The following is an 18,195-nucleotide window of genomic DNA, read 5'->3' as shown; positions in this document are numbered from 1 at the left end:
CTCTTCATTCAAAGACTCAATCATGGACACTCTTAATGACAATTGTGGCTGCTTTGCGAGATGTATTGTTGTCTCTAACTTCTTGCCTTTGTGCTGTTGTCTGTGCCCAATAATGTTTGTCCCATGTTTTGGACTGCTACCATGTTGTGCTGCTGCCATGTTGTGTTGCTACCATGCTATGTTGCTGCCACGTTATGATGTTGTCTTAGGTCTCTCTTTATGTAGTATTGCGGTGTCTCTCTTGTCGTGATGTGTGTTTTGTCCTATATATATATTTTTTTATCCTAGCCCCGTCCCTGCAAGAGGCCTTTTGCCTTTTGGTAGGCTGTCATTGTAAATAAGAATTTGTTCTTAACGGACTTGCCTAGTTAAATAAAGATTAAATTAAAACAATTAAAAGACAAATTGGCTATGGAGAGTGTGATCACACAGTAGTCCGGAACAGCTGGTGTTCTCATGCATGGTTCAGTGTTGCTAGCCTCGAAGCAAGCATAGAAGGAATTTAGTTCATCTGGTAGGCTTGCGTCACTGGGCAGCTTGCAGCTGGATTTCCCTTTGTAATCCGTGTTCGAATTATATTTTCCATGTCCTTGTTCAGCCATGACTCTGAGATTCATAGGATATTACAGTTGCTCATCACAGGAACATTCCTATGAAAATGTTAGTTAATGACCTAATGAGACTCTTAAGGACACGTTCTCTCAAGTTGTGGGAACGTTTGTTGTTAGCTGGGAGTCTGGCTGGACTTCTCTCTCTACTCCTCTCTTTGCCTTCCTTTCTCTCTGTCTCACTCCCTCTCTCTCTCCCTGCCTCACTCCCTCACTCGCTCTCTCTGTCTCTCAAGTCCGTCTCTCTCAAGTCTCCCCCTTCAACACTTTATTAGACAGCCAGTCACTGAGAGAGAAGAAGACAGGCCCATTGTGTGAGACTAGCTGTGTTAACAGCACTGAGGGTTCATGCGTCAGTGAAGTAATGTGATATCACAGAATAATTGCAATTCAATGAGCTCTGAGTCTCTACGATAATTGGGTGATCTTTGTGGAGAATTATACACTGTGTGAGGGCAGATTTGGACAGAGACTTTTGGAAATCATTCTGATTCATTCCTATGGTTCCACGCACCATCATATTCCCAATGGGGCTCTGACCAGGGCATGACCAAATATGTCAGTCACATGCATAATCCTGACCTTGAATTCATATGCAGGCATCAGTAAAATTATGCAGCTGTGACAAATACGATCTGAAGCTCAAAGTAGTCCTTCCCAAGTAGGAATGCTTGGATGATGTCATATGCTTTTGATTCATTCGATAGATCTTCCACTTCTACTCAGTAAACTACCTGCCTCCCCAAACAAATTTAATTGAAATAACAGCAAAGTAAGATACTTGTATGATAGCGTATCTGAATTAACCATAACTGTTTTGCATATTCATTAGTGTGCAGATGTGATTAAAAAGCTGTAAAATGCATTTGATATTCATCTCAAGCTCATGAATTATGCATAGTGTAATCACTGCGACCTGCAGTGAAGGTGATTTGTCTCTCCCCGAGGAACACACACAAACACACACACACACACACACACAACTCTCATTGCCACATCAACAACAACCAACACCAAATCGACACTTTGCAAGCACACACACACACACTATTCCAACCATCACAGACACGCACACCCAACACCACTGAGAACCCAGCTATTTTAGAGAACGTTCCCTTCGAGGCAATCTGCAGTTCAAACAATAAGAAAACAGTTTGGTAAACAGCTGAGGGACGGGGCTGGAGAAATATAACCCCTCTCAAATTCATAGACAGAGGTATGGATGCAAGGACTGACCATCCATGATATCCAAAATATTATTTTAATCATGTTTTGAGGCTATGGAGTCTTGGTTTACAATTGCATTGTTTACACAACAATTGTGTAAACAAGCTTATATTATTGGTTGTGATGGGGGTACGACCGTCTCAAAAGGTCATTTTAACTGATGTTTTCATAGAAACGTTCCTGTGATGTGCAAGGAATGTTTCCAAGAGACCATTCCCTTAATGTAACATAGAACATACCCAGAAGCTGTTTCCCATGTTCTCAGAACTTAAGATATTCATGTTCTAGACACGTTTCATGGGAACGTTGCGAGAACGTTTGTGTCCCAAGAAAAATTACACATCACGTCTTGTTACAGGGCCAATCAAGGTCCTGATTGGTGAACCACTGATCCGTTCCCCTCTTAGTCAGTTGAAAAAGTTAGGGATACTCACACACACAGTGCTTTTATTATACACTGAGTGTACAAAACATTAGGAACACCTTCCTAATATAGAGTTGCACCCCCTACTTTTTTTCCCACAGAACAGCCTCAATTCTTCGGGGCGAGGACTCTACAAGGTGTGGAAAGCGTTCCCCAGGGATGCTGGCCCATGTTGAATCCAATGCTTCCCACGGTTGTGTCAAGTTGGCTGCATGTCATTCGGGTGGTGGACCATTCTTGATACACGCAGGAAACTGTTGTGCGAGAACACAAACCACAAATCTTGACACACTCAAACCGGTGCGCCTGGCACCTACTACCATACCCTGTTCAAAGGCACTTAAATATTTTGTCTTGCCCATTCACCCTCTGAATGGCACCCACACCATCCATGTCTCAATTGTCTTAAGGCTTAAAAATCTTTCTTTAACATGTCCCCTCCCCTTCATCTACACTGATTGAAGTGGATTCAACTGGTGACATCACCTGGTTAGTCTATGTTATGGAAAAAGCAGGTGTTCCTAATTGTTTGTTCACTCAGTGTACACATTTTTTTACTTACATTATACTGTGCACGTTCATTTATACAGTAATTATTATTAATCATATCCTCACCTGGGATTTGCACTCACAACCTCCTGGTTCATGGTATGCCGATCTTCCTACTACACGACCATGTCCATGGCAGGTACCACTTAATCTGACAGTCCTCATCAGTGACTTTGATTGACTTATTTCAACAATTTAAGGGTTTTCAGTATAGTTGTCTGATGTTGGTGGGGCATATTAACCTGTTTTAATTGTACTCCTGAATCACTATGACCAATACAAGTTTTTCTTGAATGTACTTTTAACAGAGCTTTCCATATCTCCCTCACTAACTTTAAGCACCAGCTGTCAGAGCAGCTCACAGATCACTGCACCTGTACATAGCCCATCTGTAAATAGCCCATCCAACTACCTCATCCCCATACTGTTATTTATGATTTCTTTTTTTGCTCCTTTGCACCCCAGTATCTCTACTTGCACATTCATATTTTGCACATCTATCACTCCAGTGTTTAATGTATGTTTGTTTATTCCATGTGTAACTCTGTGTTGCTGTTTGTGTCGCACTACTTTGCTTTATCTTGGCCAGGTCGCAGTTGTAAATGAGAACTTGTTCTCAACTGGCCTACCTGGTTAAATAAAGGTGAAATAAATAAATAAATAAATACTTCAAAGTGCATTCACCCTACTGCTTACACCTATAGTTACTGTATAAATGAACATGTAATCATGTATGTCGAAGTCTGAGAAATATGTACGTTGAAAACACTGTGTGTTGAAAGCACTGTGTGTGTGTGTGTGTATCCCTAAACTTGCCAACAGACAGAAAGAGCTATGAATGGATCAGTGGTTCACCAATCAGGGCCTTGATGGGCTTGGTATTGATATTTTATTAGGATCCCCATTAGCTGTTGTGAAACATGACATAATAAAGAGAGCATTAATAGACAAGATCAGCTCAAGATCAGAACTACGTACATTTAAAAACGACATTCATAACCTACATATCACACACAAAATATCTAGGTCAAATCGGGGCGAGGTGTTGTGCCGTGAGGTGTTGCTTTATCTGTTTTTTGAAACCAGGTTTGCTGTTTATTTGAGCAATATGAGATGGAAGGGAGTTCCATGTACTCATGGCTCTAGATAATTCTTTGAGCTTTTTGTCAGTGCTGAGTGTAAGTTGACTATGAAAACAATGTGGAATTTTCAACCCATTAATGTTTCTTTCTAAAAAATAAGAAATGATGTAGTCAGTCTTTCCTCAACTCTTAGCCAAGAGAGACTGGTATTATAGTATTTATGTTAGCCCTCTGATTACAATGAAGAGCAAGACATGCTGCTCTGTTCTGGGCCAGCTGCAGCTTAACCTTCGATAAAAGAGTTGAATTTGTCTTTCTGCACCTAATTTCATTTAAAGTACTCAAATGTTTTTGTTCCATCATTCTTGGCTTCATAATACAGTTTCTTCTTCTTTTAGTTGAGTTTAGTCACATCATTTCTCAGTTTGCAGTAAGTCCGCCAGTCAGATGTACAGCCAGACTTATTAGCCACTTATTAGCCACTCCTCTCATCTCTTTCAATCATACAGCTTTTCAACTCCTCATCAATCCATGGAACCTTAACAGTTGTAACATATAGATTCTTAACAGGTGCATGTTTATCAATAATTGGAAGAAGTAACTTCCTAAATTCATCAAGTGCAGCATCTGGATGCTCCTTAATTATCATAAATATTTTTTACATCATCCACATAAGTCTCAGCAAAATCTTTTGTATGATCTCTTAAACACTATTTTAGGCCCAGATGTTTTAATTGTGGCTTTCCTGGATGTAGCCACTATATTGTGATCACTGCATCCAATGGGAACAGATACAGCTTTAGAACAAAGTTCTACAGTACTAATAAAAATGTGATCGATACATGTGGATGATCTTGTTCCTGTAGTGTTTGTAAACACCCTGGTAGGTTGATTAATAACCTGAACCAGATTACAGGCACTGGTTAGAGGGAGAAACTTCCTCTTGAGTGGACAGCTTGATGAACACCAGTCAATATTCAGGTCCCCAAGAAAGTAGACCTCTCTGTTTACATCACATACACTATCAAGCATTTCACACATTATTTAGATACTGACTGTTAGCACTTGGTGGCCTATAGCAACACCCCAAAATAATAGTCTTTAGACGAGGCAAATGAACCTGCTACCTACCACAGCACTTCAATAACAATTGGCATGAGATCTTCTTTAAGCAATACAGGGATACGGCTCTGAATATATACAGCAACACCTCTCCCATAAGCATTTCTGTCTCTTAGATGTTATATGCTTGTATTGCTACTGCTGTATCATCAAAGGAATTATCTAAGTGAGTCTCAGAAATGGCTAATATATGAATGTTATGTGACGTTAGCAAGTTATTCATGTCATGAACCTTATTTCTAAGGCTACATATATTAATATGGGCTATTTTCAGCCCTGGGTAGATTCTCAGAGTTAGACATAATATGGAAATTAACAAACTACATTCAGCAGGCCATTAATCCGTTGGTGTGTGTTAGTGTGCGTGTGTCCTGCGGGGTTGAAGCTACAAACCCATAGGCTTGGAAACAGTAACAAGGCCTGAAAACTGGAAAAGCAGAATGTTCTTTCAATGTTCTCATAAAACCTGTCTAGAACATTCATGTCTTATATTCTGAGAACATGGCAACCATGTTTTGTGTATGTTTGATGTGATGTTGATGGAATATTCTCCCAACCCCCCCGAAAACTGGACACCAGCTTGATCTTGCAATGTTCTCATGAATGGTCTCTAGAACATTCATATCTTATATTTGGAGAACATGGCATCCCTGTCCTGTATATGTTTGATGGGACCTTGATGGAATATTTTTTCGAACCCTCAGACAACTGGACACATGAATGTTGCAGCAATGTCCCATTCAACGTGTCTAGAACATTAATGTGGTATATTCTGAGAACATTATAACCACATTGTAGATAAGTTATTCTTGACATTAGGGGAATGTTCTCCTAACGTTAACACCAAAATATGCTAAAAAGGTTCTTGGAACGTTTTTGCTAACATATATTCATTTTTCTTCAACTTTTCTTTAACTAGGCAAGCCAGTTAAGAACAAATTCTTATTTACAATGACAGCCTACCCCAGCCCTAACCCGGACGATGCTGGGCCAATTGTGCCCCACCCTATGGGACTCCCGATCATGGCCGGTTGTGATACAGCCCAGAATCAAACTAGGGTCTGTAGTGACGCCTCTAGCACTACAACGCAGTGCCTTAGAACGCTGCGCCACTCAGAAGCAATAGATAAAATGTTCCCCTGACTAACGGAGAACTGGACCACTCAAACGTTAGGGGAACATTATGGGTAACATTACAAAAACGTTCTCTCTCCCTAGAATTGTTAGCTGGGAAGCTGATCTCCATTCGTGCTGGATTACTGACATTCACAAGTGTTCTCACATACTGAATAACCCATATTTCAGTCTGTATATATGTCTGGTGTTCATTGGGAGGTTTACAACCTTGGCTGATACCTACCCAGACACATTTCTGACTCATTGTGAGTCATTCTGGTGAAATGTCATCTGCTCTGTTCTGATCCTGTGTGTGTGTGTGTGTGTGTGTGTGTGTGTGTGTGTGTGTGTGTGTGTGTGTGTGTGTGTGTGTGTGTAGTTGCCAAGTGTAAGTTAAGTGTGTGTCAGAAATGGTGTGGGGCAGAGGTTGGAGCAGTTTGTGCGTGCGTGCGTGGTTGCCAAATGTGTTGTGAGTCATTTCTGGTGAAATTCGCATCTGCCTCGTTCTGATCCTGTGGGCTGTGTGTGTGTTTCTGTGCCATGGACGGACTGTATGTGTGTGTGTAGTTGCCAAGTGTACGTTTAGTGTGTGTCAGAGATGGTGCGGGCCTGAGGTTGAAGCAGTCTGTGTGTGAGTGTTTGCGGATGCCAAATGTGTGGTTTGAGAGTTTGCCGAGAGGCCAGCCGGTGTGACAAGGCTCGTGGCTGGGCATTGGGCCCTGGTACTGGGCTGGGGAGGCTGGGGAGAGAGCTGCTCAGACAGTGACTCAGCCTCCTGCCTCCCTCCACCAGGGAGAACAGGCTAGCCCTTTGTACAGGTTGCTGAGGGAGCAGGAGCTGCCTGCCTGGGACACACTCCCTGAGCACCTCTGTAAGACACACACGCAGGCAAGTGCAGGCACACATACACACACCGATGGGCTTAATTGGTCAACACACTACTCTCTCAAGGGTCACCACACAAAGACAAAAGAACAACCACAACAAGGAGAGCTCTGCTCTCAGAAAGGGGGGAGCGTTATAGAAACAGGGAGAGCTAGAGAGAAAGAGAGAGAGAGAGAGTAGACATCTTACCTTAGCCATCTGAGCCTGGACTCCACCAGTTTTCAGTGCTGTCACTGCTTTCTGTGCCGCGGACGGACTGTCAAAGTCAACAAAGCCATAGCCTGCAGGGACAACGACAGACAAATATACTTTGAGTTGTGACACTGAGAAGTACATACTATGGCAACATGCCTAGGGCAGGGAGTTTTCTGACTAGGACTATGTGACCTGACCAGGAAAAAGGTAAAACTATAGACTGTAACTAGGGACCAGGGTTATGCCTTGCCAGGTAACATGATAATGAAAACCACCTGTCCTTAGGCATGAACATAGAGATAGATACCGTATCTACCTATGGCCATGACACCTCAAATCATGCAGGTCCTGTGCAGGTAAGCATTGAATGGGGCTGAAACAGCAGACAGGTTAAGGATAATATGACAGAACAGAATCTCTCCACTACTGCACTGTGGACAGGTTTAGGATAACGCTACAGAACAGAACCTCTGTGGTGGAGGCAGGTTTAGGATAACGCTACAGAACAGAACCTCTGTGGGGGAGGCAGGTTTAGGATAACGCTACAGAACAGAACCTCTGTGGTGGAGGCAGGTTTAGGATAACGCTACAGAACAAAACCTCTGTGGTGGAGGCAGGTTTAGGATAACGCTACAGAACAGAACCTCTGTGGTGGAGGCAGGTTTAGGATAACGCTACAGAACAGAACCTCTGTGGTGGAGGCAGGTTTAGGATAACGCTACAGAACAGAACCTCTGTGGTGGAGGCAGGTTTAGGATAACGCTACAGAACAGAACCTCTGTGGTGGAGGCAGGTTTAGGATAACGCTACAGAACAGAACCTCTGTGGTGGAGGCAGGTTTAGGAGGATATAGTCTATCCTTCTACTGTGGCCAGATGTGGAGTTCCTGCATGTTCCCATGTTCTGGGTCACATCACGAAAACACCCGTTGAGAAGAAACAGACAGAGGCTCTCTGGGATGTCTGCAAGTCATGTTTGAGCTGATTGTGACATACATCTGCGTGTACTGTAGGTGTGAGTGTGTTTGTGTGGGTGTATCTCTCCTCACCTTTGCATTTGTTGGTGGTCTTGTCCAGGATGGCTTTAGTGGACATAATTTTCCCATACCTGGAAAACACAAAGGTGGATGGATGGTCAGGGTTTCTGGGGACCAAGCAACGCTTCTGCTGCGTACAGACCATCACTAACGTCATATCACATTAGTAAATTTGGCAGGGTGGAGGTATTATAAAGGCATGGGGGGAGGGGGGGTAGAATCGGTGGAGGGATTCCCATGAGGATGCCCACATCCTACTCAATCCAACATCACTCCATCATTGTCTATGAGGCTCACCCTAACCGTGTCATCTCAAGGCGGAGCACACTGAAATGGAGTGTTGGTGTACGGTTGTATTTCCTGAGATTGTAGATAAGCAATACTACATTACACACTGTGTAGTACTAAACATAAATATACCAATACGATCTCTGTTTCCCTGGCAGCCGTACATTTCTATCTTACTCATCTGACTTAATTATCTTCTTTCCAGGAGGAGCATATAGGGGCTGTACATGCTGTCTATTATTGCATATTATAGACCTAGCTTATAATAAATGACCCAATGCATGATTGCTAATTATGTTGTTGTAGTTGGAAATAGTGATCTCCAAGAGTATTGGGACAGTGAAACATTTGTGGTTTTGACTCTGTACTCCAGCACTTTGGATTTAAACTGATAAAATGACATTATTTGCCATTCATTTCTATTGGGCACAAAATAATCTGAAACACAACCAAAACAAACAGAAAATGCATCCAACAAGTTTGTAAAATCACAAGCTTGATGTAATCATTGCGTGCTAGGAATATGGGACACTTTGTACTACTTTAATACGCATAAGTGAATTTGTCCCAATACTTTTGGTACCAAAAAACTAGTATGAAGGGTCAGGAGACAGGCGCAAGAATGCTTTTTTAAAATTGTTATTATACCCAAATTACGGCGTGCTGTGTAAAGGCACGGGGACAAAGACCAAACAAACACCACACAAAACACAGGGTTGAAACCCAAACAAAAGAGTGAGGAGTACCTCGAATAAATAACACAAGCGCACAATGATTAGTAATTATCTGCGCAATCCACAATGGCATGAAAGCCAAAACAACACAGCACAGGTACTCACACAAACCAACGGACATTGTAACAATAATCAACCGGACAATGGTAAACCAAGAACACACTTATACAAGTACTAATCAGTGATAATAGGGGACAGGTGTGCGGGATGAAAGTTCCGGAGGGATCCGTGACAGGGACTGTGTAAAAAAAAAGTGCTGTAATTTCTCAACGGTTCACTCGATATGGAAATACCCTCAAATTAAATCTGACAGTCTACACTTTATTAACCTCATAGTCATTGTAATCATTACAAATCCCCGCCCCCAAAAAAAGAAAAATGTTAGAAACATTTTTTCACTGTCCCAATACTTTTGGAGCTCACTGTATATGTAGAAGTCTTGGCTTTATCATCTTTGTTCGAGGAGGAACATATTGGGCTTGTACATTACCTTCTATTAATTATTTGTACTGTAGACCTAGCTTTACAATCTCCCCTGTTTCTGCACCAACACTGCAGAAGCAGGATATCAGCTCCCTGCATCTCTCTAAGGCATGTGTATGTTCTGTAACCTGATCTCACTCTCCTTGCCTTGGCCGTGCTGTTCTGTGCTGTACAAGCAACACACAGCAACGGCTGGCTGGCTGGGATCCACAGCAACACTTTCTCTCTCACTCTGCTAGCTAACACAACGCCCAGAACAGAGCCTCATCTCTGGGTCCCCCCCCCCCAGCTTTACAGCAGAGCACAGGCACACACGAACCAAAGGAGTAAGGGCTGCCCTTGAACTTTTTGTTTTACTACAGCACATGAACATCACACACTTGTTTAAGGAGATGGGTGTTTTTTGAAAATCCTCTCATGGATTCTCAACCTACTAACAGAGACAGACCGGACAGGTGTCCCCTGCTCTTTCTATACACATGTTCCTCCAACTGGCATCTTCCAAAAACAGGCTACTAAAACCTAACAGGAAATGAAGCTATTCTGCATATATTACACTGGTGACTACAATTCCAAACAACTTTAGAGATTTGAATTAGCTAAAGGACATTCTCCGTCATACAGTCAATATGCTCTAAAGCAAACTTGTCCCATATGACCTCTAATGTAACATTAGTGTTTCATGTTACGTTTGCTGATCTATGCAGGATGCCGTCAAATACATTATGCCGTCAAATACATTATGCCATCAAATACATTATGCCATCAAATACATTATGCCATCAACTACATTATGCCATCAAATACATTATGCCATCAAATACATTATGCCGTCAAATACATTATGCCGTCAAATACATTATGCCGTCAAATACATTATGCCGTCAAATACATTATGCCGTCAAATACATTATGCCATCAAATACATTATGCCGTCAAATACATTATGCCGTCAAATACATTATGCCGTCAAATACATTATGCCGTCAAATACATTATGCCGTCAAATACATTATGCCATCAACTACATTATGCCATCAACTACATTATGCCATCAAATACATTATGCCATCAAATACATTATGCCGTCAAATACATTATGCCATCAAATACATTATGCCATCAAATACATTATGCCATCAACTACATTATGCCGTCAAATACATTATGCCGTCAAATACATTATGCCATCAAATACATTATGCCATCAAATACATTATGCCGTCAACTACATTATGCCGTCAAATACATTATGCCGTCAAATACATTATGCCGTCAAATACATTATGCCATCAAATACATTATGCCATCAAATACATTATGCCATCAAATACATTGTGCCATCAACTACATTATGCCATCAAATACATTATGCCATCAAATACATCATGCCATCAAATACATTATGCCATCAAATACATTATGCCATCAACTACATTATGCCATCAACTACATTATGCCATCAACTACATTATGCCAACAAATACGTTGTGCTTTGGCATAACATATCCACTGTTTTCTAGTAACATTATTTATGGATAGTACTGTTCTGTGTGCAAATCAAAAGCAATCGCTAGAATAGGACAACTGCATGGGGGAAACTGGTTGCTACTAGCTCTCTGTTCTGGGCATTATATTGCATTTGCAGGCCTCCTTAGTTGAACTATGGATATCCCCATAGAATACTGCATGAGGGAAAGATTGCTACAAAGCTCTCTCTCTCTCTCTCCTCCTGGGTACTAGTTGTGTACAGTACAGTATTTGCTGGCCTCCTTAATTGTGCAATGGAGAGATGTCCATCTACTAGTGCATTCAGCTGGGAGGTCTAACCCTGTGGCTATATGGTGTGGAGAGAGGGAGGTTGGAGGGGCAGGAGACTCCGTCATGTGTGAGAGAGCAGAGAGCAGAGAGTACAGTGTCTAGCATTGCACCCATAGTCAGCTAGAGCCAGGCCAGAACCAGCCACCCAAAGAGGGTGCGCTGCTGGGGCTAGGAGGCAGAACAACCTCCCTTCCATAACCCCCAGGCCTGGGTTCAAACGGTATTTGTTTTCCTTCAAATAATTTGAGCGTTTGATTAAGCATGTCAGTTGTGAGCCGGATGAGCAAGGTTGGTATTTATGAAACTCATCCATTGATTTCATTGCACCAGGAAAGCCTAATCAAGCACAGAGTAAGTATTTAAAGGATTTAACATACTATTTGAACCCAGGTGTGATACCCCCATCAGTGCTCAAAGCTCCTCGTCTCACATGGAGCAACTGGCAGTTGTCCTCGGGGTGGTGGACCATTCTTGATACACGCAGGAAACTGTTGAGCGTCAACCAGCAGCGTTGTAGTTCTTGACACAAACCGGTGCGCCTGGCACCTGCTACCATACCCTGTTCAAATGCAAATAAATCTTTTGTCTTGCCCATTCACCCTCTGAATGGCACACATACACAATCCATGTCTCAATTGTCTCAAGGCTTATAAGTCCTTCTTTAACCCGTCTCCTTCCCTTCACCTACACTGACTGAAGTGGATTTAACAAGTGACATTAATAAGGGATCATAGCTTTCACCTGGATTCATCTGGTCAGTCTATGTCATGGAAAGAGCAAGTGTTCCTAATGTTTTGTACACTCAGTGGACAGTAGAGTAGACCTTGCATAGCGCCATCCATTCTTATTGCCTATTTTTAACAAACGCATATTTTCATCTCAACAATGGTATACAAAACTGTACGCCTTGTTTAATGCCCTCCTCTACTCACAAGCAAATGCAGTGATTGTATCTACTCTGTAACAGCAGAACTACACACATACCACCTCACACAGAAAACCTTAACTCCCTACATTCCTCCGCCTAATTCCCCCTCTCCCTCCATCCCCCTCTCTCTCCCGCTGTCTCTCTCCATCCCCCTCTTCATGCCACTGGCCTTGTTTGTATTTCCCTTTCCCCTGGGCTCAGGGTTTCCTGTGGGTTTGGGCAGCCTCGTATGAGCCATATCTTCCAGACAGCTGGAAAATAGCAGGCCTCATTCACTCTGCTTCTCTCCTTCCCCCTCCCTCTTGCCTTCTCTCTCGCTTTCTCTCCATCTGATTCCCTTCCTCTCCCTCTCTTACTTCCCACACTCTCTCTCTCTCTCCTTCATTCACTTTCTCCACATTTAATCTCTCCTTCCCTCTCCCTCCCCCTCCTCTTTCTCCTTCCTTCCCTCAGCATCTATCTTGACGTCTCACTCGTTCTACTGTTTCGTTTCTCCTCAGGCTCCAGTATTCAATGATGGGCAGCCAACTCCTTCATCTTCACCCAACGGGCTTTTTCATTTGGTGTTTCATGGAAGATCGAACAGACACAGACCAAGTGGCTCTGGCATGACAGTTCTGGTTATCACTGCCGTGTGTCTAATGCATATTGGAAATGCTGTAATCATATGATTTAATTGAATGCGGAGATACCAACCACTCAGACCACTGGAAGCTGAGTGAGCCCATTCTCTGGTGATGGCAAGACCATCATACAGAGAGGAAGCGCCAGGGAGAGAGACAAAACGTGCTTAGTAAGCTAGCTGTTGGAAAGTCTGCCCTCAGTTGTGCCTGCCTGAAACCTTCCAGTTGATCTGTCCACAGGCCACTGACTGGTGAGACACTTGTGAAAGGTGCACCCGCTTCTTGCCCTTTTCAGCTCAAGCATTATTTCAGGCCCTGTCTATCCCCATTAACACAATTTCCTCTCTCACTATTCTCTTCCACCACAGTTCGTTCATTTTACACAGAGCCATAGATTCACTGAGACGTGTGGTGGCGGAGTGATTTGTTGATGAGTTACTCACGGCTGACACAGTTTGACCAGGTCCTGGTCTGTGGTTCCCGGGTGGAGGCCGCGGATGTAGAGGTTAGTTTTGCTCAGCTGCTCTGCGCTGAGGCTGCCGTTACTGCTGCTGCTGGTGGTGGTGTGGTTGGGGCTGGGTAGAGCCATCTGGTGGCTGGAAGACACATACGTCGGCTGGAGCGAGGCAGAGACAGGATATGACATCAGAAACAGGATATGATTACATTGGGCAGTCGCTGGCTAGCATGTATGCAAGATTTGATTATGGGTGAGATTAGACATTTGGTGAGGATGTAAGGGAGGTGGTTTGGTAAAAACCAATTGGCATGATGAGTAGGCTAACCTTGCTTGAGACTTTATGCCTATAGGCTTTGGCTAAAATGTGCAGGAAACCAAGATTTGAACCCCAATCTGTCACAGTAAAATGCTACACTCCTCGACAGTCCTGAATAGGCACGTCCATTAGATCACATCTGGGCTGTTATCAGTCAACTCTCCAGGCTGTTCATGATCCACCGATTTATATTTAACTAGAGTGTAACCTAATCTACAAAAATCTATTCAGGAAACAATTAGCAGGATAACCTGTTACAGTGGGTGGTTAAGCAAAGGGCAACATGTCAATATAGTACCCTACAAATCCGGGGCCAGGGCTGCGAAATCAATAGCAATTTGGTTATTTCACTACACTGCCTCCTAGATAGGATTTCAGTGTACTTAACTGCCTCCTAGATAGGATTTCAGTGTACTTAACTGTCTGCTAGATAGGCTTTCAGTGTAAGGCTACTATGTTCTGCTAATGGGGGCAGTAATAACATAAAACATTACCATCATGACCTATAAACACCAGACCATGGATACACTTCTAGACAGAGGACTCCTCACACGAATCACATTTCAGTCGAGTCGGCACTCTGCAGGGCTGCTACAGCCACAACTCAATTTATATCAATACTGAGCTGACACCGCTTTGGAGGGGAAATCAGTTACTATTTTAACCTATAACAGTCCCCCTGTGAATCGATCGGTCGAAAATGAGAGCATATTAGGCACAGGAAAAACTGGAAAGCGCCTAGTGTCTCTAAAGTAGCCCGAATGAGTTTGATTCCAGCCCTCAGTAGTCACCTCCCACTCCGCTCCACTCTGCTCCAGTGCTGACCTAATGGTGTCCAACTAGCTGGCCCATTGTTTCCTGCAAGTGTGATTGGTAACCCGCTCTAATGAAACAGTTCCTCTTCTTCTTCTTTCCCCTCCTCCTCCTCCTCCTCCTCCTCCTCCTCCTCTCTCTCTAACAATTTACATCCTTCCCAAACCACTGCTCTACTGCTATACCATTCTGTCTGTTTTTCCACAGTTCTGCATTCATCATGGCCTTCACAACACCCAGCAGCACGCAGCCATGAACCCCTCCATAGGAGTTTTACCACCCTGTCATTAATCACTGTTGTTACTCTCACAGAGCCCATTCATTCACCATACCCATTCTACACCTCTAATCTGCCTCTTTTCAGCATCAGTAGCAGGGCAGCACATTGTTTGTTTTCCCACAACCGCGACCTCTCCCTATGGCTAGCTCTTGCCTTCACTCCCAGCATACCAGCCTGCATGTAAACCCTATCAGGAGGGATGCACCTGCCTGGGTACTGGGATCTGTATGTGGCTGGTGAATGGATGGAGCTGGGTCTGGGTGTGGCTATAGAATCTGTATGGTACAGAATGGAGCTGTATGAAGCCTGGTGGTAGATATAATCTGTATGCTGGATGGGGCCTAGGTCTAGATGAGGCCTGTCTGGATTTGTGTGTTGGATGGATGATGGGGCTGGATAGATGTGGCCTGGGCCTGGCTAAAGGATTGGTGTGCTGCTTGATAGAGGATGGAGCCTGGCACTGGTGCTAAATAGAGCTGTATGCTGTTGGACGAGACCTGTCTGGATCTATGTGATGGATGGATGAATGGGGATGGATGGATGGGGCCTGGGCCATTGAAGCCTATCTAATTGGGGAGATAATTGGGGAGCTTGCTAGCGGAAGGCGCTAATCCCTCTCATGTGCTCTCCAGTCAGAAGGTACTGTCTCATTAAGGCTGCTCTGCTCTGCTCGTTCTGAGACAAGGAAGATGGCAGAGAACCAGAGAATGAGATGGATCCACACCCACCAGGCTCCCATCTGCCTGCCTGTCTGTCTGTTTGCTGTCTGTCTCTGTCTATCTGCCTGTCTGCCTCCCTGTCTATCTGCGGCCTGCCTGCCTGCCTGTCTGCCTGCGGCCTGCTTGCCTGCTGCCTGCCTGTCTGCCTGCGGCATGCCTGCCTGCCTGTCTGCGGTCTGTCTGTCTGCCTGCCTGCCTGTCTGCGGCCTGCCTGTCTGCGGCCTGCCTGCCTGCCTGTCTGCCTGTCTGCGGCCTGCCTGCCAGCTCCAGGTGTTCTGTTCTACCAAACAGTACAGAAGGGCTCCCATGAAAAAGAGATTGATATCTCAATGGGATTCACCTGGTTGGATAAAGAACAAACAAAACACAGTGAATGATTAATAGCATTGGTATGAATAAATGAAGTTGTGGAATTTCCATGATGTATAGGTGCATACACTAGCTGTAACTAGGTACATCCCAAATATACATAGGGGAAGCTAAGGTGCTGCAATGTGTGCAGTCAGTGTGTGTAGTCCATCTTTCATTTGTTTCTGAACATGCTTATGAATCACAAATCTTGTGTCATTACCATTCGGTAGCTACCGGTAGGTTGGTTTTGCAGCATTGTGTGAACAATGTGTGCTCTTATATGCACTCTTGATCACTGCACTGAGTTTGACCCACACTGGCATCTGATGTAAGTTCTTCCTGTCCTGTTCCCCTACTGTAAACACACAGCCTCCTACATGTTTGTTCACACTGCTCCTTACAGACAGCAGCAGCATTAGAATGTGGAGTTAAATTATTTATTTACATTCCCACGCCATAAACAAATGTTTGTGTTAGTTAGTTACCCTCAGAATTGGGGGTAAGACAGAGGGGGTTTCTTTTCTACGGCCAATTTCACGTTCTCCACATTCCTAAAAGCCTCATTAGTACCGGAACACAGACTAAAGAATGTGTCTCTCAAGACAATGAAGGATTAGAGGAAAACTCCACCCGAGAACAATCTTTTGGTATTTGTTTCATTAGTCCATTGTTGATATAGTCCCAAAATGTTTTGCATGTCAGCAATCAACTTTTGAAGATATGCAACTTTCAAAATACAGAAATATGATGCTGCGTTTTGCCTCACGTGATGCAGAATGCATCATACCGGCTGTATTTCTCTATTTTGAAAGTCATATATCTTTAAAACATTACGCACATTTCTTTTGCTCCCGAGTGGCGCAGCGGTCTAAGGCACTGCATCTCAGTGCTAGAGGCATCACTACCGACCCTGGTTCGATTCCAGGCTGTATCACAACCGGCCATGATTAGGAGTCCCATAGGGCGGCACAATTGGCCCAGTGTCGTCCGTGTTAGGGTTTGGCCGGAGTTGGCCATCATTCTAAATAAGAATTTGTTCGTAACTGACTTGCCTAGTTAAATAAAGGTTCAATTAAATTAATACAATTAAAAAATCAACAATGGACTAATGAGACAAATATCAAAATATTGTTTTTGGGTGGAGTTTTCCTTTAAATATGACCGAGTGAGTACTGGGAAACTCCTAGTCTTGCCCCATACTGTTTGTATGTGCTGTAGGCGACACTTCTACCATTGGCAAGCCAAACATCTTAGGCATCGAACATAGAGAGGAGTTGGCTTATAGCACAAGCAGACTGGATACAACACCAGGCTAGGAAAACCATACTTTTAAAATCACACGGTTTACACTTTATTACCTAAATATACAATGCTCTATATATCATTATAAGCACGTAGAGCCTTTAGAATGTATTGTAATATGGTGATATAGATAATATCCCATCTGAGTGCAGTCTTTCCATTCTTTACACAATAGGACATATTTAAGAGACATTTTAAGTGTGGGTGATAGCTCTGAGCTGTTCTTTCCTCTCTCACTGAACTACAGCACTGTAAGTATTAGCCCTGGAGGTTATTGGATGTATGTTTCCACAATGTACAGTATGTTACTGTACACAGCAAGCGACAGAGTTTTGCTCCCACACCTCAGGCCACAGCTGGAGTCTCAAAAATATGTTCCTCGATTCCTCACATCCACCCTCCTTGCCTCCTTCTCAAATCGTCACAGGGAAGCAAGGAAAGCTTTTTGAGGAGAAGATCCAAGGAGAGAAAAAAAAAACTTGATCTCCCACTGAAATGATCCCAGTTCTAGTTATACTCAGTTCTCCATAAACACATTTTCAAATTCTGTCAACAAAAACACATCACACATTGCATGACACTCCATTTCTGCGAAAATAAATACACGTTTTATGTGTCTAAATAAGCAAAGGCCTACCTGCTTGGCACAAGAGATTTTCAAAGGCACGGTAGAAAAGATCATGTTTCTGATAGTATAAGCTTTCTGTGTTTGCTGCCTGGTACTGTATTCTGCCACAGTGTGCAGAAAAGGTTTTGGGGGGAAAACACAACGATGGCACTCTTCTGGTGCTTCTACTTCAACCTGCAACCTCACCAACTCTTCAACAACATAG

The 18,195-nt window shown here is 43.4% G+C and overlaps 1 protein-coding gene across 1 annotated transcript in view; it reads right to left on the bottom strand.

The window, feature by feature from the left end:
* Positions 1 to 18,195, bottom strand: part of LOC109869000 (RNA-binding motif, single-stranded-interacting protein 2) — a 33,236-nt gene that overhangs the window by 12,445 nt on the left and 2,596 nt on the right. Inside the window, exons 2-4 of the mRNA XM_020458806.2 lie at positions 13,565 to 13,737; positions 8,257 to 8,315; positions 7,203 to 7,294 (exon numbers count right to left, since the gene is read on the bottom strand). Of these exons, the coding sequence (XP_020314395.2) occupies positions 7,203 to 7,294; positions 8,257 to 8,315; positions 13,565 to 13,737 (324 nt within the window). The remainder of the gene's footprint in view (positions 1 to 7,202; positions 7,295 to 8,256; positions 8,316 to 13,564; positions 13,738 to 18,195) is intronic.

This window comes from Oncorhynchus kisutch, linkage group LG24 (assembly GCF_002021735.2).
Source record: "Oncorhynchus kisutch isolate 150728-3 linkage group LG24, Okis_V2, whole genome shotgun sequence".
NCBI classification, from domain to species: domain Eukaryota; kingdom Metazoa; phylum Chordata; class Actinopteri; order Salmoniformes; family Salmonidae; genus Oncorhynchus; species Oncorhynchus kisutch.
This window is presented reverse-complemented; position numbering and strand designations above follow the sequence as displayed.